This window comes from Arvicanthis niloticus, chromosome 2, assembly GCF_011762505.2.
Source record: "Arvicanthis niloticus isolate mArvNil1 chromosome 2, mArvNil1.pat.X, whole genome shotgun sequence".
NCBI lineage: Eukaryota > Metazoa > Chordata > Mammalia > Rodentia > Muridae > Arvicanthis > Arvicanthis niloticus.
Window position 1 is genome coordinate 146,017,349 of NC_047659.1, and position 21,369 is coordinate 146,038,717.

The window sequence follows — 21,369 nt, forward strand, 5'->3', positions numbered from 1 at the left end:
TGTGTTTATATCTCTGTGTGTCTATGTTTGTGTGTGAGCCTATTCGTGTATGTGTGTGTGTCTATGTTTATATGTGAGCCTATGCATGTATGGATGTGTGTGTGTAGGTGTCTGTGTCTGTCTGTATATATCTATGTTTATGTATGACCCTATGCATGTATGTGTGTGTATCTGTGTAGGTGTTTGTACGTGAGCCTACACATTTATATGTATGTATGTGTGTGTGTATGTGTAGGTGTTTGTGTCTGTGTGTGTGTATACCTATGTATGTCTATGTTTGTGCGTGAGCCTACACATGTGTGTGTCTGTTTGTGTAGGTGTTTGTGTCTAGGTGTCTGTTTCTATGCAGTTTTGCCACTCAGTGTGGCTCTGTGACCCCAGCCATCAAGAAAAAAAAAATGGCCTATAAAGATACATGTGGTGATATAAATGCCCACCGTGGGCTCATGGAACCCAGTACAGGAAGTGGATCACTGGGAACAGGCCTTAAGGCTTGATAATCCAACCCTGTTTCCTGTCTGCTCCCTGCTTCCTTCATCCAGGCCATCACATAGATCCCAGGGCAGAGGTCCATAGTATAAGCCACAGACACGCCACAGTTTGCTAGCTGGCTAGCGTCCGAACAGTGCTTCCCAGCTTGAGACCATCGAGATGAAGCTACTAAGAGCAAGCATAGGTAGAATGTTTGAAGATGAAGCTTCGTTTCTCTGGGACAAAGGTCCGCAGACAGAGTGCCAGCTCGTACTGTGTGGTAGCTTCCATCTCTGTGGCACAGTCCCTGGCACAGTCACCTTATATGGAGGAAACTCACCATTTTAGGGAGTTTAGCCCATGGTTGGCTAGCTCCGTGGCCATAGTCTGAGGGGAGGTTGAAATCTCATACCGAAAGAGCATGGCAGAGGAACCATAGAGCAGCTGGCAACAAAGAGTGCAAACCGAGTAGCCAGGAACAAAATATACCCCTCAAATACACACGTAGTGACATACTTCCTCCAGTCAGACCCCACCTCTGATTCCACCATTAATACTAATAACAAAGCCTGCCTTCCAGCTAGGAGCCCACCAGGGAATGGATCTGCTGGCAAGGTTGAAACTCTTATGATCCGATGGCCTCTCAGTGAACAGAGTCTCTGCCTGCCAGGGAGCAAGCCTTTAGCCCAAGCCTTTTGGAGTCCTTCCTAGCAAAACATAGCATATTCTCACCCCGCTCCCAACAGCACCCCTTGCTGAGCAAGGCAAGGGTTTTTAGAGGACACTGGGCTCCAAGGATAGCATCTGTGGGCAGTGGACCGCACTGTAAGACACTTCCATGCCCTTCCTTGAGGAGTTGCCCCTGTGCTGTGCCTGCCATGGTAAACGGCAGGCACATCTGCATCGCCAGCCTCTGTGTGCAGCTGTGGGTGGGTGCACAGCGATGTGCGCTAAGTCGGAGACTGTGTTTCCCTAATGACAAGTGACATGCAGCATCTTGTCCCGTGTCTCTCGCCATCTGTGCACCCTCTGCGGTGACCGCTCGTGTCTCTGTCTGCCTCTAATTAGATTGTTCTCAGAGGTGCATTGAGAATTATTCTCCCACACAGCCCGCAGTCCTTGCCTGTGTCACTGCTGTGACAGGCGTAGGTGTGGGTGTTGGGATGGAAGGTATCTGAGTTTCTTCCCTTCCCTCAAAATCTGCTCCCCACCCAGCGTCTGTGTGGAACCCAGAGGCTCTGCTTGCCCAGGTTTACTACTGTGCAGCCACCATGTGACCCTGGTGCAGCCCAGAGCAGGCTTTTCACCTTGCATGCTGATAAAATGGAAATAAAAACACCTACTTTGTGGATGAGGAAGACTGGATAAGAGAATTTGCATCCTTTCCCAAACCTCGACAAGTCGCTTTTGTTGAATTTAACATCACTTCAGAAATGTAGGGAAATATGTTTAGAAGCCAGCTTCCTGCTGTGTGCCAGCAGGTCCTTAGAGATCCCACCTACCTCAGGAGTCCTTACCCTCACCACTCAATGGGCTGCTACTGACTTCGTCCTCCTCAGATGAGAGTCTTTCTGGAAACACACACACACCCACTGGCTGGGAGTGAGTTACAGCAACGTTGAGGCCTGGGAGGGGTGTTGGTGGCCTTCCTCGATGCTGAGACAAAAGTGACTTACTAAAGAAAAAGTTACCTCCACTCGCAGTTCGAGGGTCAGTCCATCAGCGAGAGGAAGCGTGTGCCACCTGGCTCTGTGGTGACAAGGGCGTACAGCTGGGACTGCTCACATCTCTGTGACAGGAGGCAGAGACTAGAGAGGAAGCAGGGTGAGGAGATCTCAGACTACAAAATACCTCAAAGCTTCCCCTCTGTGACTCACTTTCCCCCAGACAGGTTCTACCCCTGAAAGTTTCCATAACCTCTCAAAAAAGCACAACCAAGTAGGGACCAACTGCCTCTGCGGGGCAGTTCACACTCAATCATGTCAGAGGGCACACTAAGATTCAGGTCTCACCCAGGCCTGGGGTCGGGGGTAAGTTCACACTCACACCATGACAGATGGTACACTAGGTAGGGTCCAGGGTCTCACCTAGGACAGCACTCTGTTAACTGGGCTCCCTTTGCCAGAATCACCCTGGCCACACACACATTGTCTTTTTTAAAAACTTATTGTGTATGTGCACTGTGTGTGTGCTCATATGCATGTGTGTGCTTGTTCCTGTACATGTGTGCTGATGTGTGCTCGCCAAAGTGTAAGTGTGGTGGTCAGAGGACCCCAGTCTTCACCTTCCACCTTTCCAAAATAAGCTCTGCTCACCAGGGTAGTAGCTCCTGGGGATCCATTCTCCTATCTCCACTCCCATCCTCCCATGCTGGGATTACAGATTTGATCGTTACTATGTCTGGCTTTCATGTGGACCCTGAGGATTCAAGCTGGGGTCCGTGCACTTGTGCAGGAAGCTCTTTACCCACTGTGCCCTCTCCCCAGCCCCCATCCCCTTTCTGGAGCACCCCCAGATTGGCCACAGAACCTCTGCCATGCTTCCGGCCAGAAAGCCCACAGCCAGCCTGAAGCATCATTTCTCAAACCGCCCAAGCAAAGCTGCATCTTGACCTCTCAGTCAGCTGTCGTAACTCACTGCACACCCCGACCCTTGTAGCAGTGTGGAGACCCCGCTGCTATGAATTCTGAAATTGATGTCACGTAAAATATATTAAATAGCAGAAGAATCTACAAATCGGGAGTGAGAGAAACACTCATCTGTACAAGGCAGGGCTCCAGCTTGAATAGATTATTCTATTAGCAAGTCCCCGTATTTATTTATTTCATTTCTGCGCCGGTGGAAGTCCCCTTAGATTAATGCCATGGCCTGGTGCACAGATGGCACCAGATACTTGAAAGTCATCTGAATATTAAGAATTTAAATCTTTAGCCTCAGTGATTTGAGCAGAAAGCCAATTATGGGGCTGAATTAGTTTTCAAATTAAACTGCAATTTAAGGCTTGTGAAATTAATCCTTTAAGGCGTGTGGCACCGTGGTACATGGGTTCCAAGGAAGAGTGGAGCCTGAGTCCTCCCTGCTCCCCCCGCTACTTGCCAGTGCATTCAGAAAGGAGGTACCATCACCCTCCAGGTGAGAGGCAGGCCTCACCCCTGAGCCCAGAGAAAAGATGGCTCATTTGGCTTGCCTGGCTTTGCTCACAGGGGAAAATCCAAGTCTTTCTCCAGGAAGTGGTGGGAGGCTGTGGAGGCCTCTAGAGGAAGCTCTGGAAAATTGGCTTCCTTCTCAATCTCTGACTAGCACCCAGGCCGGCACAGCTGTGGCTCAGGTATCTGCTCCCTCCATGGGGCATGTGGATGGCTACGAGCCCTGACATTGTGCTGGTGGTCTGGCTTTGCAGTAGGGCAAACACCCAGCAACACTCAGAAGAGCGCCTGGGAGATTGCAGTAGATCCATGTAGCCTCAGACTTCACTGAGTGGGAGAAAGAAGGGTTAGCAGAGGACGCTGGGCACCATCTCACCATTCACAACACAAGGAGGAGGCATGGCCTCGCTGGCCCCGTGGTACCCCCTGCAATGGCATTGAACTCAGAGCTCAGATCAGTCTTCTCCAGACTAAGACGTGAAACACTTTCAATTCCAGCTTCCAAAAGAAAGAACCTAAGACTTGCAGAGGAGATACAAGCAGCCAGCCGAGTACCAGGGAGGTCACAGCCAGATTCAGACTGGATTGACAATGAGATGTCTGAGCTCAGAGCCCAACCTGGCCTCTGAAGCTACCCGGGGCCATCCAGGTACATGTCACACAAAGGTCACAGCCTCCTGTGCTTAGTCACTGCTGTCAGTATGGAGCCCATCCTCCACATAGTCCCCATAAACAATGGGTACAAGGCTGGACCCCCAAACCCAGTCCCCACAGGACGGAAGAGCATGGCTTTCTTTAAGAACAGGGGGTCAGCTTTGCACACATTACTAGTCAGGGCAAATCCAGGAAGGGAAGAGGAAACTGACTTACCAGTGCAGACAAAGACAGGCAGAGTTTGGAGGGGTGTGGCCACAAGCCAGGAACCCCTGGAGCTGGAAACCACCTCTAGCAACTGAAAAGCTTCTGGGGCCTCGGGAGGGAGAGTGACCTACAATACTGGCTGTGGGCATAAACACTTGTGTAAGCCCCAGTCGGGGACACTTTGCTATAGTGATCTGAAAAATAAGCCCAGATCTCTTCCAGAAATGCCTGGAAATCCAACATTTCCTCCTCTGCCGGAACCTTCCAAGTAACACCCAGAGCCAAGGGTATCGGCCAGGACCACCGTCTGAGCATCTCCAGGCACTGCTTGGGAAGTTCCCAGGACTCAGTTCCTTACTGCCAAACCTGGAGGGTGAAGAAGATCCTTGGCAGGGTGGCTATGCCTCCCCAGGGCTGTGATTATGGCTCCTCAGCCCTTTGGTCCCACCCCAGGCCTCCTTGCTTTTGTGTCACTAGACAAAGTGCTTCTAATCATGTGACTTTTGGGGCCCAGTGAAAACACTCCAAATAAAAAGTTCCAGGACAAGGCATAGACTAGTGTCAGGGATCTGGAGCCCTGTGGCCGACACTGGCCAACCATTGGCCCTGCCCCTAGTCTAGAGGGGACAAAGCCAGACCCTTTGCAAGGACTGCAGGGGCCTGCAGATGAATGTGAAACATTCTCTGAGTTCTCCCTCAAGACTCCCTCCAGGATGTCTCACGCACCCCAGCTGAGTAAGACCAGGCAGCCTCCCTTAAGGATGCAGGCATGTGCTCAGCACTTGACCTGCAAAATGCAAGCAAGGGTCTGGAGGAAAATGTGTCCTGCCTGTGGTCCTCCTCAGACCACTGCCTGTTGTTCTTTCCAGACCACTGCCTGTGGTCCTCCCCAGGCCACTGCCTATGGTCCTCCCCAGGCCACTGGCAACAGCCATAACTCAGACATGGCCTCCCAGCAGCTCAAGGCTGTGCATCTGTCTGTGGGATTCAAGGGTCCTGCAGAGCAATAAATTTGCCTACTTCCCTGCTGAGACCAATAAATCCAGCTCACTGAATGCTCTGTAACTCAGTTGTGCAGAACTCAACGCACTCCACTGGGGAAGCAAGAAAACGCCATGCTGTGAAGGGTCATGATGACATTCATACTCTGTCCCCAAGCTCTGGGAGACTGTGGTCTCCTATCACTCTTGAGACAAGAGACAGCCCCAGGCAACCCAGCAGCAAGTTCTTTTCTAAGTCACCAGGGACATCCATCTCCCCTACCCCTCAACTCTACATCCCAATATGGGGGCCATGATATCCTATAGATAGATGCCTGGAGAGCATCTTTGAGATGCTGATGCAGCCAGCAACTGTTTCCAGGCTTCTGGGCTTTTTAAGGTGCTTCTATGTGACTAGGATACTGTGCAGCATTTTACAAGTGAAAACATATTTTGAAGCCCCATAGAAGGGCTATTGAGGCTGTTTCTCCATACACTTTTGTTGGGGGCAGATAAGGATTTCTCTACACATGAGTTATGCTCACAGCCTGGGCATGAGGTGATGCAGACCCAGCCCACCCTGTGATGAAAGGATGCCTGTGCCCTGCCCCCACAATCACTGCCCATCCTGTGTCCTGGCCCTCTCTGCTTTCTGCAAGGCCCTGGGCATGAGCTCAGATGAGCACACTTCCCTTCCTGGCCTCCATGGCCACACCTTCCACAGTCCCCGGAGAGTGTGTCTCCTCTCCTTGACTTGGCCCAAGGCTAGCCTCATTGCTTGTTGGATACACCCAGGAAGACTCACTACAGCTCCAAGACTGAAACCGTCAGCACTTTTCCTCGCTGTCCCTGTGGCCTCTCCTGCCCCTCAGTCTCTGGGCCATAATGAAGCTAACAACCTACCCTCTATGAGCCAGAATACAAGAGCTTTAGGCTGTGCCCAGGTGGGCAATGCTGGGCCACTCTGGAAGCAAGTGAAGCCCTTCTGTGTGGGACACCGCACCTGGCCTCAGCCTGTCCTGGCAGCTCCTTCATCCCAGTGTACCACCACAGAGAAGCTGCTTTCTCCCTCAGAGATGAAGGCCTTGGTAGTCACATCTTCCACTAACTCCTGCATTTCAACTTGAACCCCGTGACTCCTGGGTCTCCATCCTCCTCCCTTTGCTCCCTCCTAATACCTGGGACTTCCTAGAAATTTCCTGCCTCTCTCTGACCAACAGTATCACTGTTTTCTGGGTCCTCTGCACAGGTTCAGGGCTCTGTGCCAGCTGGCTTCTCCTCTGCTTCAGTCTACCATTTAATGGCCCTTCCTCATTCCTGGGCCCTCCCCTGCCTCTGCGTCCCACAGCTTTGCGTGGAGCATGTACACGACTGTCCTGTGCTCCTCACTGTGCCCGGGAATGGCCATGAGCCCAGGTTACATCCATGCACCCAAATCCTGAGTATCAGGGTGCATAGGAATAAAAGCAGTCAGTGCAGGAAGCATGGACAGTCAGACATAGAGAGAGAGGCCAGGAAGGGGAGAGTTGAGAAGGGCACCCACCTCTCCGGCTTGAAGGATAAGCTGGCACTCACAGGGGCAAACATGGCAGAGGCTGCCCGAGAGCCTGCTCCTTAGACTATCAGACATCCTCCAGGGCCTGCTGCGTAGACAGCACTGAGACTGTTGGGATGTAGAGCATCCCTGGGCATCAGGAGGGAGGGACACCGTAGGCAGGGCAGCTTTCCAGGCCTCCTCCTCCCCCTTCTCTCTGCACCTCTCAGAAAGAAAAACTAAAACCTGCCGAGCCCCTGCTCCGCTCTAGAGGCTGGGAATGTTCCTGGGTCGTTTCCATGGCAACCCGTGGCCTGCTTCCTCCTTTTGGCTCAAAGTGTTCAAGCCTGGAGCATCCTCACCTCACCCTAAGGGCTAGCTATGAAAACAGCCAGGTCCCCTGATTTCCAAACTGTGGGTTTGGCTTATGAGCCTTTTTCCCTTTCATGGTAACTTCCACTCCCCACTCTGCTAGACCCTTCCCTTGCTCCCTCCCTCCCTTCCTCCCTCCTCTATCCCTCCTCTCTCTATCTCTATCTCTCCCTCCCTCCTTCCCTCTCTCCTCTCTCCCTTCTCCCCCTCCCTCCTTCCTTCCCTCCCCCCTTCCCTCTCTCATTTCCTCCCTTCTTCTCCCACTCCCTCCATCCTTTCTCCCTCCTTCCCTCTCTCATTCCCTCCCTTCTTCTCCCACTCCCTCCATCCTTTCTCCCTCCTCCCTCCCTCCTCTTTCCCTTCTCTCCTTCTCCCTCCCTTCCTTATTCTCCCTCCTTCCCTCACTCCTCTTTCCTCCCTCCTTCTTTTTCTTTTTTCCCAACACACATTTTATCATCTGATGCCCAAGTGATACCCACTTACTCTCAGAAGAAAATCACCAGATCCTTCCTAGCCTGCCACACTCATGCCAAACCTGCTACGGGTTGTGTGGTCATGTGTCAGTCTCTCTCCTCCCTGTTACACATTGTTACTTTAAAGACCAGAGTTGGCCTCAGTGAACCCAGCATAGAAGCTTGGATACAGCACGGAAGTCTCAGGTGTTCTCACTGGGCTTTGTCCTATTCATTGCAGACCCACCCTAGTTTACATAGTAGCCAGAAGCCCGATACAAACTTGCCCAATGAACTCCTTCCTCTGTCCTCCTGGATATGAACTTCAGGACCTGCAGATACATTTTCCAGCTAACTTTCTAGTTTGAGCTCTCTGAGATTCACACCTAGCCAGCCCTACAGTCTGTTCACTGTGTTCCCCTGGCAGGCAGAACTCCTCCCCAGGGCCTTCCCTTCTCCAGCCAGGGTCTACTTCCTCTCCTTTGCCAACTCCTCTGTTGGAGAGCCTTTTCTGCCTCTTCTGCAGACCACATTTTCATCATTTTATTTTGATCTTACTGTACAATCTAGGCTGGCCTAGAACCTGGCCAATCTTGAACTTGTGGCAATCCTCCAGCCTCACCTTACTGGGTGCCGAGGTCCCAGAAGTGTCCCACTGGGGATGGCCACAGCCCACCTTCCCACTCAGTTAACCCATGTGTCTTTTCATGAGCATGGGCCTCCCTTATGCCTAGGAAACACTGTTCATTTGCAGTTCAGCATCTGCCTGTCTGTGGTGCCTCTCTCAGTATCAGTGAGAAGGGGGTGGACCGTTCTCTGGTTGACCTCATTCATAAAGAAAGCTGAGTGCAGAGCATCATACCAGAATAGGCAAATGTGGAGAAACAGAGATCAGGTCAGAGCTCGGGAAGCTGGGAGAAAGGACGAGGAGGGGCTGGTGATGGTTGTTCTTTCTCTCCGGGGTGAGGATTGCCTTCTGCAATTACATGGTGGAGATAGCTATTTTCAATTTCATGAGGATATCAAAACTCTGGGCTTGGTTGGTTAGTTTATTTGGGGGTGGGGGGGTAAACTTTATGTGTGTGATTTAGTTTTAGTTTTAGTAACAGCATCTTTATGGAGTCCTTCCAGTTATACCCACCAGCAGGACTTCACCCAGGATCATTTGGTCCTCAGGAAACAGTCTTACACGAGGACTCTGTCCCCAGGCTCAGGACCTGCAGCTCAAGACATTGACAGTCCTGACTCAGGGCTGGTCCTGATGCCAGTTCCCCAGAGAAGTAAAAAATCGCTTCTGTCCTCTGCAAAGCGAGAAAAAGTTCAGAATAATGTCAGGGAACCATGCACTTAGGAGAACTCCGTCAGGTGTGGGCTGAGGAGCTTTGCCCTTGAGCTACCTCAGACAAGTGGCAGCTTCTAGAACACACTGTGGAGAAGGATGCTGCAGGTACAGGCCATTGCCTCAAGAACCCTGAGTGTGTGGCCAGGATGTGTGGCTAGGGTGTGTGGCCCTGGGTGAGGCAGGTGTCTGGGGTCAGACCATCCCCATCCAACCTGCTGTCTGTTCCAGGTACATACGTGATGACTGTCACAGCCAACGATGCAGATGACAGCACAACAGCCAACGGCATGGTGAGGTACCGGATTGTCACCCAGACACCCCAGAGCCCATCCCAGAACATGTTCACCATCAACAGTGAAACAGGGGACATCGTGACAGTGGCAGCAGGCCTGGACCGAGAGGTGAGGTGGGCTGTGAACCACACGGGAGCCACAGGCTCTGTGATCCAGATACACCATTAGCATTCAGTGTTAGCTCCTGCTTGGGCTGGAGGGAGACAGACCCAGGGCAGCACTCACCACGCTCGATGCTCTGGGTGGGTCACCAGCTGACACCTGTGAGATCTCCCAGCATGCCCAGTGGTATGTGTAGCAGGGATTCAGAAAAGTGGGGATGAACTCCCCAGTCCTCAGAGTCCTGTCACCACTATACTCCAGGTCTGGGGTCCCTTAAAGCCCACCTCCCTGAGCTAGACCACCATATGTGGGTAGCTGTGAGCCTTCCCTAACATACCAGCCATAAGAGGGTGGGTGTTCCTCAACACCAAGCCTGCCTGGATCATCAGAGATGGTCACTTACCTGGACAGGGTTCCGTGACCTAGGATATGTGTAAGAGAAGGTCGACCAGCCAGAAATAGAGCTGACCACCTATCACTGTCCAGCCCACTTTCAGGGTCCTGGAAGACCTGACAGTCCCCAGATAGCAGCATCAGGACAATGTTGCCCACCCTCACCACAGACTGGCTTCCTGTGCACCCTGTGACCACACAGACTGGCCACACTGGGGACCACTGAGCACAGAGGCACCCACTGGGGCTCCTTTGTAGAAGTGTGGCCACGGCTTCTTGCAGTACTCAGTCTTGGTAGCCCAGGCTGTCCCCTGTCAGCAGCTCTGGAAGCTCCACAGCCTTACTCTCTGGGTCTGCAGGGCCTTAACACAACCAAAGGCTGCTCAGTCAGAAGTAGTGGCTCCTGGTGATCAGCTGTGGGAATGAGCTGCAAGGAAGTAGCATGTCTCCTCCCCAGGAGTGCCCACATCTGGGAATGAGGGGGGGCATTTGAAAGCTATGGAGCACCTGAGGCCTTCAATTCTCATCTTGGGTCTAAACTCAGAGCTCTCTAGAAAATTCAAGCTGTCCCTGACTATCTAAGTTGTAGAGCAGTGCACAGGGTGGTACGTGGACAGTGACCCTCTGTAGTTGTGTGGCAGGAGGGGAGGGGTGTTGGCCTTAAAGACAGTGTGGATTCTACCCAGCTGAGATGTGGCCTTCTCTGGCTGTGTGACCACAGCGTGTGAGAGGGCACTGAGTCCCCACCCGACCTTCATCTGTGATGGAATGGCAATGCTGGTCTTTGGGCTTTAAGGGTCAGAGGGATGTGTGGTGTGGTGTGTGTGTGTGTGTGTGTGTGTGTGTGTGTGTGTGTGTATGTGTGTGTGTGTGTGTGTGTGTGCATTTGCATCCAAGTCTGTGTCTGTGTGTACTCAATGAAGACAGAGAGGCATTAGGAGGTGCCCTCATGCTGTATGCAACTAAAGTTGGGAATTGGGATGTGTGGCCAAGCTTGCCTCAGACATCCAACCTGTCCCAACACCTCTCCAAGGAGAAACTGAGCCCAGCATGGGCTGGCATGATGGAGCAGGCCTCAGGCACCTCAGTGCTTTTCTTTGCCTTCTCCTCTCTCCTCCTCCTCTTCCTCCCCTTCCTCTTTCTCCTTCCCCTCTTCTTCCTCCTCCCTCCTCCTTCTCTCCCTCCTCCTCTTCCTCTCTCTCCTCCTCTCCCTCCTCTCCCTGCTCATTTCCCTCCTCCTCCTCCTTCTCCCCCTCCTCCTCCCTTCCCCCTCCTCTCTGTGTCTGGACAGACACACCACGGTGACCTGCTTTCTCCTGTCTTCCTCAATTACTTCAACTGCTAATGTTCAATTCCAGCAAAATTCTCTTCTCTCCCCTGTTTCCATCTCATTCTCCAGAAATGGAGCTGAGTTGATGGAGAGGAAAGAGCACACAGACAGCAACTGAATAGAGAAAAACTAGGTGGCCACTGTCGGAAGAACGCAAGTGGCTTCAGGCATGACTATGTTAGGGACAGAGACTGGGTTAAATTCCAAACAAAAAAAATAGCTGCATTTAGTTGGTGTCTTTAGCTAGGAGGATCTGACCTTCCTGTGTTCAAAGACAGCAAAAGAGGTGATCATAACAGAGTCCTGTAAGGAAGTACAAGGTTGGCACAGAGACCCATCCAGGTACAGGGGCTAGAGGAGACCCCTGTGGACAAACCAGTAGACATTGTCACACAAAAGACAACAGGGCTCCAATCTGCGTTTGGCAAGAGCACTCTCTTGTTACTCTCTGACGCCATCACCCAGAGAGTCAGGACCCAGCCAGTGGCTCCCAGTCTTCTACCATCTTGCTCTCCACTAAATTAGGACAGCCTGAGTTTGAACCCTTGCTTCTACAGGGCAGGAGTGTATGAGCCCAGGTGGACTGTAGTAGAGACTCAGGTCTAAGCCTCTCCCAAGGGAAGCTGTAATGCAGTGGGTGAGGGTGATACAGAGCATGTCCCACTCTGAGAGTTAAGTGGCTACTATATGACCTGCCCTGCAGCCCAGGCAATGAACAGATTCAGGCCCTGACTCGGTGTGTTGTTCTAGGTAGGAAGCAGTAAACTGTAACTGGGGAATGGTGCATGATGGGAGAGCTCAGAGATCCAGCAGGGCCCCATACAGACCTTTCTGTGTTACCTGTGCCAGTAACTGGTCTCCAGGGCCCAGGTACAGAAAGTCACAACAATGATAGACCCCAGTTGCAGTGAAAGCAAAGCCATCTGGGGACACAAATGCCTACACTCCTGGGCCTCCCCTGATGGCATTGGTCCTCTCAAGCCTGGTCCAGAACACCAGCATCTATGCTGTTCTTCCCATGGGTCACCAGGGCTGGCTGCCTTTGTGAGCTGGAGGGAGAGCTGGTATCCATGATACCTTAGGGGCCACAGGAAGTCCTTCCATTTCATCTCCATGAAACCCAGTGTCTTCCCTTGGAGAAACTGACCCTGCGTGCCCAGCACCATGTGTTCAGTGGGCTGAGGGCTCAAAGGCTTGGCTCCATAGAGAGACCTGTCAATTGAACATTGAAGGATGAGGGATCTGTCCAGAAGGAAGCAGGCTTTGTGCCCTTGGCAAGGCGCTGGAATGTTGATGGGTCATGGCTGCTGGGGAGCTCAGTGATAGCCAACCTCTCCTTCCTTATCTCTTCCACCCCTTCCTCTATCTTTCCCCCTTCCCCCTCTTCTTCCTCCTTCCTCTCTCCTCCTCCCTCTCCTCATTCCTCTTCTCATCCTTCTCCTCCTCCTTCTTCCTCCTTCCTCCCTCTCTTCCTCCCTCTCCTCCTCCCCACTCTCTGTCCTCCTCATTCCTTCTTCACAGTGGAAGGGAGCTCCCTGGTGGTAGGAAGCCTCCAGAATGTTCTTTTTCAAGTTCTCAAGTTCCCTGCTCAGGTTCTCGGCCTTGGGGTGGGGGCCACTGGTAAGTATGGTCTCTGTAGGAGACAGTTCTCATAAACATACTTTCCTGACGCAGGTAGATGCCCTGTGCTCCGAGGGCCTTGCCCTGCACGCTAGCTACCTGGAGGTGCTTCCTGCTTGCATCTAGTAAAGGCCTGTGTGGTACCTCAGACACCTCACAGTACATTTAGTTAACTGTCCCCTGCCATTAGTGAACTGGAGAAAGCACTAGCAGCTGAGCACACAGGACCCAGCCAGAGCTGAGGCATTACCTGCTTCAAGGAGCTTCAGTCTGTGTGGAAGGTCTTAGAGGGCCATCTCCCCACTACATCCACTACCTGCTCCGGCTAGACATGACTCCTCGGGGTCCTCTCTTGTAAGGCGCTCTCGTCCAGCACCGTGCAGCAGGCAGTGCTTGGGAGCGAGGGTACTGTGGACAGGCCCCCTTTGTCTCCACTTCCTGTTCAAGGCAGTGAGCTCTCCTTCGAAAGTGGGAAACTCCCAAGCATGACTGCCGTGCGTCTAATTAGGAGAGCCATATGAAGTGAGAGCTTCTGCATGATTAAATGTCAGGAGAGACTTGGACGAGGTACGAGGGGCTCAAGTGCCTCTCTGGTCCCTGCCCCACCTGCTAATCCTGTTCATCTTACCAACTTTCCTAATTAGAATATTTATGGCCTAATAGGAAGCCGAGCACCACTCCTGGCTCCCGAGGTGGGAACAGAGCTCGGAGGCAGCAGGGGGCTTGATTGCTGAGTGCTGTGATTAGCAGCTAGCTATACCCGGCTCACACCTCTGCTCTGACCCCCATGAGGCTGATTTCACTGTACATCCAGTTTGGGTTCCACCGCACGGTGACCATCAGCTGGTCGCCTTCCTCAGTCTCAAATTTCTCCCCAACATAGTGGGCCAGGTTAATTATCCCAGGGTTGGAAGGGATCCGGAAGGTGGGCCAGCCCCTTCTTGTACTTATTTAAACCCCTGCAATACTCTTGTCAGATGGAAAGAGAGAGAGAGAGAAGGAAGACAGCACAGAACAACTCCCTCACAGAGCTGTCGGCCTGGCCTCTGCTCTTCCAAATGTCTCCTGACTCAAGCGTGGAATGTGTGGAGTCACAGGGCCCTAACCTCCTAGGCCTCATGGAGTGAGCGTAGCTCTCAGGGTTCCAGCAACACCACGCTATCAGACCTTTGCAAAAACAAGCCTTTTCTGTGGTAACAACTATTGATCTTTTTTCTTATCACAGAAGCTACCTCTCTTTGGTAGAAAAGAAGTCAGTCCAAAAAAGGAAATATCAGGCCTTCATTCCACAGGGTGGTGGGAAGGCTTGTTCTGAAGCAGGCTGTGCCCTTCCCTGAGCCTCTTGTGCCTGCCTGTCCCCTATGTCCCTGCAAATGGTCCTTGAAGCCACCAGGGCACTAAGTTGTGCTGAGCTGAGAGGACCCTTTTGGCTTCCCCACACACCAGGGGCTGCCTCTGCCTTCATAGACTCTCCTGTGCTCCTTCCCTGATCTCCCTCCCCATCGGTGTCAACAGAAGTCAGAGGGGCCATTTTAGCTGACACCATAAAACTCCTAAGACACAGACAGAACAGGGAACTTGAGGGTCCAGGGACAAGAAGGCCTCGGGCTCTTTGTCCGCTCACTCTGCCCTCTGCTGGTACCACAGGTGAAAGTCAGCATAGTAAGGAAAGATTGCTGTCCCTACTTGTGGCCTCTTGTGAGTGTGACCATCCCTCAAGAACACCCTGTAAACGTCTTGTCTTCAGTCGGATCGGTGATGGTCACCACCTGAGCCCAGGCCTGATGCTGGTCAGAGTGTAGAGCATCATGACAGGCTGGAGCCATCAAGGCATCTCCACAGCCAGGCCTGGTGCTTCCCTATGAACAGAACTCCTGGCATTTCCACATTCTGAGGCTCTCACATAGGCCAAGTACAATAAGCTCTGATGTCTACAGCTGTAGGAGAGTCACAGCCCAACACAGACAAAGCAATGTCCAGTCAGAAGACAGGGGGCCCCAGAGTCAGAGAAGATGGCCAGCCCAGGGTGTGAGAGACAGATGATACTCTAGAAACCAGGTCCCTAAGTGACAGGGAAGGCTGAGGCATAGGACAAGCCAGTGGCTTCAAGGACCATCAGTCAGACTATACCCAAGAGGACCCAAAGAAGAACCCTGGAATCCATGGGCCTTTAGCTTCCCAGGGCTACAGGAACCCCAGCAGTGGGATATTACCTGGGCTTTCAGCACCCTCATAATAGATGAAAAAAAAGGGTAGTGTTTTAGTTAGGGTTTTACTGCGGTGAACAGACACCATGACCAAGGCAACTCTTATAAGGACAACATTTAATTGGGGCTGGCTTACAGGTTCAGAGGTTCAGTCCATTATCAAGGTGGGAACATGGCAGCGTCCAGGCAGACATGGTGCAGGAGGAGCTGAGAGTTCTACATCTTCATCTGAAGGCTGCTAGCAGAATACTGGCTTCCAGGCAGCTAGGATGAGGGTCTTAAGCCCACACCCACAGTGACACACCTACTCCAACAAGGCCATACCTCCTAATAGTGCCACTTCCTGGGCCAAGCATATGCAAACCATCACAGGTAGGAATCAGGTTAGAAGGAAAGTCTCCCACCAGTTCCCAGCAGCTGGGAGTGAATCTCTCAAACCGAGCTGAGGTGGTTCCACAGAGACAGAGGTGAGCCTCTGGGAAGGTGCAGTAGCAGTGTGGTCTACCTCCTAAGCCAGAAATGAAAGCCCACGTTCCCACTAACCACAGTGAGAATCATGGCTCAACCTGCTCCGGCTGCTTCAACCTCCACCCAAGGTTCCTCCTACCTCAGAGCCTCCACTGCCAATGAGCCAGCTGTTGTCTAACTGCCCTCAGAGCCAACCCACCGGGTTGGCACACATGGGCTCCAAATAGAAGAGCCGACCCAGGGCGCAGGGTAGCAGAAACTCTCTGGGCCAGAAGCGAGGAAGAGACTCCAATAGCTTGAGACCCAGAGTCCCTGGAGTCAATATCCAACCACAGCACTGGTCCACTTAGTGTCCATACTGGACTGAATGGTGGCCCTGAAAATGCACCCTCACCTAGCATCTGGAGGCCGGGAGCATCTTTACCCCTTTTGGAAAAACATCCTTGAGATAAGACATTAGGACCTGGAGAGGTCATCTGACTCCGGTGCACCCAGACCTACAAACTGAGGCGTAATAAGAATCAGGCAGAGGAAGATCTGAGACAGACACAAGGGAGACAGTCGCCAAACAGTGTCAGAAGGAGAGGAAGAGGCCTGAGCCTGAGGAAGAGGGGGCTGTGGAAAGGAGGACGGGGAGACTAGATCATGTGATGGAGTCAGTACAGGAAGGGACAGGATGACATTTTGTTATAACTGTGTCCCACACTAGAAACACTGCTCCTTAATCTACTAGGAAAGCCACCAAGTAAGTTGTGATACGATCTGGGTTTTGGTCTGTTCTTAAGGCCCCCTCAGGCTGCCCAGGCGTGAGCAGGACTTCAGCTGCATGGCCTTGTGGGAAGCAGGGCTGAGGTCTCCCTTAAGAGGATCTGGGTTGGAGTCATGGCCACACTCGTGTGTATATGTGGTGTGTGTATGGTGTAGTGTGTGTGTGTGTGTGTGTGTGTGTGTGTGTGTGTGTGTGTATGGTGTAGTGTGTATGTGTGTGTGGTGTGTGTGTATATGTGTATGCGTATGTGATGTGTGTGTATGTATGTGTGTGGTGTGTATGTGTGGGGTGTGGGGTATGTGTGGTATGTGTGTGTGGTGTGTGTGTGCATGTGTGTGTAATGTGTGGTGTGGGGGGGGTGTTGACTCTGTCATGGCTGTGTCAGGCCATCAGTAAGCACAGAGAGAGGCAGGACAGATTGCCATGGTAAAGGTGTCAGTCGATGATGTGGGGCCTGATAGGAAGCTCTGCAGAGCATTGTAGAAAACCAGATGAGCCTTTCTCTGGCCATCCCAGGCAAACAGAGGGGCTGCTTGCCTTGTAGACTTTTTGCAGTACCAGGAACTGACCCCAGGGCCTGTGCTGGTCAGGCCAGGGCTCCAGCACCACAAGCTACATCCCAACCCAAGAGTTTTCAATCACTGGCTCCACAGGAAAAACATCTCAGCAAGGGCAGAGCAGTGTGTGGTGATACAGACACCCCCAGGAGCAGGGCTGCCTGCAGGACTCCACCCCAGCAAACCCAGAGACATCCAGGCACTTCCAAAAATATCCACAAATATTCAGATGTGCCCAGAAACCCCAGTGACATCCAGACATGTCCAAAAATGTACAGACACATTCAGAAACATGTGACATGTCGTTGGCAAGGACATCTGCGTGGGGATTTTTAAGCGGCCTCTTCTACAGTGTTTCCAGAACTTTCCAGACACCACCTCCCTACAACCTCCACTTGGCTGCAACTCAAAAGAAACAAGGCCAGAGAAAGCAGGACACTGTCCTTCCTTTTCCAAAGATGGAAACAAAACCACAGACCCTGTCTCAGCCACCTTCCCAGCTCCACTCAGGACAAAAGCCTCAGACCAGGACAAAACCAGCCAAACCCCAGGAACCAGCAACCTGCCACTGGTCCCTAACATTGTTCTTCCCAGATAGCACTGAGATCCAACCACAGCCTACCCAGAGAGCCTGAAAGAGCCCTGAAACATGGCCCAAGCACCAAGGAGACTGGCAGGATCTGAACCTGCTCATGCCTATGCTGTTCTGGCCAAGCTGACAAGGAACCCTGGAGAGCCAGGAGCAGGTGTCAGCAGGGAGCACAGGGGTGGGGGGAGGCGGGGTGGCGGGCAGGGGAAGCTAGGATGGAATGCTAGCAGCACCCATTCCTCTGTCAGGAGCCCTGCAGGACCCTCAGGGCTGTGCATGCCTCCACTCCCTGAGCTCTCCCACACTCCAGCCACTGCACTGCTTGCTCAGGAGAGCTCTGTGCTTTCTGCTCTTGCCTGTTTTCTTCTCCTCTGACCTCTTCCTTCGAGGGCTACCATAAGTGGCCTTCAAAGGCATGGGGTCAAAGAGACCACCATGGAGACCAGGCAAAGAGATAGGAACATCCACGGTGTGACCTTCATTAACCTCTAAGTATGAGAGATGGTAACAAATCAGACAGGTTGGTCTCAATCCCCACTTCAGGGTCTTCCTGGGTTCTGACAAGCAGCAGAGCAGAGCATAGCTTAGCTCAGGATCACCCAGTCCCAGCCCACAAGACAAGTCTAACCTGTGCCTGCTTTGTAAGTAAGTTGTACTGGAACATAGCCACACACACACCTCTCTGTACCCATCCACAATGTTCCTCCATTGATCCAGACACTGAGATCTTTCTTTGACTTTCCCTGTGGCAATCATCAGCTATTGGGTGCAGAGTGGCCAGAGCAGCCCCACATCACCTGATGCAGGGCCTTCTCCTTCCACGTGGAAACTTTACATCACCCACTTGCTCAGATCTGAGGTCTAAGACGGGCAGCCAGAGACAACAGCCACAGACAGCTACTGTATCTATTGGTTATCTCTGAACGTTGCCAAGTGTTTAACCAGGAGGCTTTGTACACAAATCCTCTGGATCCTTCAAAAGCACAGGCTCTCACCTCCCAGCATGCTTCTCTGAAGGGATTGAGAGGCCAGGAACTGCCAGATCCCAAATGTCTACAACCTTTGTTGCCCCTGGCACCAGCCCCTGGCTAGCTGCACTGGGTATCAAGTGTTTGCTATTGTTGGCTTCTAGGGAGCACCACTCCCAACTACTCCAGACAGAGAAAGAAGGAAAGGGTGTCAGAGCACCATGGTTCCAGCCTGGAGCAGAAAGGAAGGTGTCCTTTTGGTGACAAGTGTCTAGGAAGCAGATGCCCTGGGTTCTAATTTCCCACCCACTCAGACAAGTCTCACCCCAGATGCCACACAGCAGGTGACACCTGTTGTCATCTCCATCTGCCCTTTCAGTCCCTCCAGCTTCCTGTGCTGACACACACATGTGACCACGCTCATCTTCTGTGCACATGCACATGTGACCACATTCATCTTCTCCTGTGCATACACACATGACCACATTCATCTTCTCTACCCATCCATGGTTTCCTGTCTTGCTCTGACTAATACTAGACCAGACTCTTGATAACTCTATATCCTCAAGACTGCACTCCCTATCACAGGCCAAACTTCCTAGAATGTGCACACACACACGTGCATGTAAACAATCATGTGCACATACACACACTCATGCATGCACACATATACACACACATACATGCACATATACAGATGCACATATACATGGACATATACACATATACACATGCAAATAATGACATGCACACACATACACACTCACATGCATATGCAAACAACCACATGCACATACACACACACTCATATGCACATATACACATGCACATACACACATGTACACACACACATATACATGAATGCACCACCTCCCCCAAAGCCTTAGTTCAAACCATTCCCTCTGCCAGGCACAGTCCTCTCCAAGCATATTAAGCAGAAGTGGTTAACCCAGTTAGCAACCCGTGCCTCCCACCCTCTATGTGCACAGACCTCACCATTATCTAACATGATTGTTTTCCTTTATTTACTGCCTGCTTCCTTCCTCAGAACCCTGCTTCTCACATAACACACCCCTGGGACACTACTACACTGCTGGTGTCTGTGATTGGCTCCTAGCACCCCATGGGCGGAGTCTATGGACACTGCCCAGAGCCCACATAGAACATGGGACATTCAGCAACAGAGCGTTTCCTGCCCACAAATGTCAATGTTCCTGATTTGGAATGAGCTGCCCTAGAGTCAACCTTGGAAACACAAGAACCCCAAGGGTGGGTAATCCACAGCCTCAAGGAGGAAAACAAAGAGGAGAGTGAAGGGGGCCAGTGTGCAGCCTGCAGGCAGCACCTGAGAGTCAGAGCGGTTGCCAGAAAGGACTGAGAAGAAACCTGGATCCCTCAGCCCTCCCTGCTTCAAGCAGGGACATTCCTGACACTCCAGCCTCCTTCTGTTGTGATGGGTGGTTCTCCATGAAGGAGAGAGACAGAGCAGAGCAGAGCAGCTGACTCCACCCTGTGCCAAGCCTGAGGCTTGTGAGGCTGCTGGCTCCCCACAGGCAGCAGCAGTGGGGAGGAGGGGCTGGGTGCACCCCACTGAGAAGAGCCGCTTTCTCTCTGCTTTTGATGCAGCAAGAGTTGCTTGCTGGAAGGAAACAGGAGGGAGGCCCAGTCGTGTGTCATAAAGGCAGTGCCAGGAGCAGGTGGCAGGTCTAGGCAGTAGGAGCCCCTGAATGGTTCTGTAGCTCACCACCCCACCCGCTCCCCCCAACCGCTCCCCCCCACCCACAGTGGAGGCAGAGAGTCACCACCCCAGCCACCCCAAGCCCGCAGCAAGCAATGGTGAATTCTGAACAAGAAATGCATCCTTTGGCTCAGCAGCTAGAGGCTTCAGGTGGGACTGGAGTTTAAAGATTTATTTTTATTGGTTTTTTTTAAATTATGTGGTTTGTGTGTGTGTGTGAGAGAGAGAGAGAGAGAGAGAGACAGAAAGAGAGACAGAGACAGAGACAGAGACAGAGACAGACAAAGAGAGAGACAGAAAGACACAGAGAGAGAACAAGTGAGTGCAGGCCCACAGAGGCCACATGAGTTCAATCCCTGCAGGAGTCAAACTCAGGTCCTCTGCAAGAGCAGCACACACTACAAACCACTGAACTAACTGTCCGTCTTTCCAGCTCCAGAACCTGGTTTTTACTCATATCCTTGAGTGACGGTGCCCTCAGGGACTAGGACAGTCAGTGGAGGTTTGCCCAAGACACGGGCCCCCAGGGGCCACCCTTTCTGGGAGCTCCTTAGCTCTGCGCTTCCTGGTGCCAAGTCTTCTTCACCAAGTGTCCACCTGGGCACCCAGTGAGGTGCGCACGTCTCCCCCACTCGACCTTAGGCAAGGGAAGCCTCAGCAGTAGGCTATTGCAGCTCACTCTGCCACCCCGTGGGCCACCGCTGTTGGGGCCCAGTGGTCTGTACACGCATGCATCACCTTATCCTGGCACCTGATGCAGAAGAATAAGTAGAGTGACCCGCAGATGGATAGCAATGCTCCATGACAGGGTTTGGCCTCCTGAGGCCTGGGAACTCCAAACTTACCTCCCGGCAGCCCAGCAACCATGGAGGAGAGTGAGCACAGAGAGCCAGCCGCACTGTGTAGCCCCCTCCACAATGTCCCAAGGCCAAGACTTGTAGCCTGCAATGCTTCCACAGGCAGCAGCAGTGGCGAGGATTGGGGGTGGGGGAGGAAGGCACGTAGCCCACTGACGAGAGCTGCATTTTCTCAGGGACAGTCTAGTGCCAGCACCTTAGCTGTGAGGCACACACTGTGAAAGTCACCCACGTACTGCGCTCAGCTCACCCAGGGTAACCTCTGCCTAGCTCCTGGGCCCTTTCATCACCCCATGGAGAAGCCCTACAGTGCCGGTGCC

General features: G+C 52.4%; 1 protein-coding gene across 1 annotated transcript in view; it reads left to right on the plus strand.

The window, feature by feature from the left end:
• The window catches only part of Cdh4 (cadherin 4), a 469,526-nt gene that overhangs the window by 420,012 nt on the left and 28,145 nt on the right, over window positions 1-21,369 (plus strand). The window contains exon 7 of the mRNA XM_076930353.1: window positions 9,387-9,559. Coding sequence (XP_076786468.1) covers window positions 9,387-9,559 — 173 coding nt within the window. The remainder of the gene's footprint in view (window positions 1-9,386; window positions 9,560-21,369) is intronic.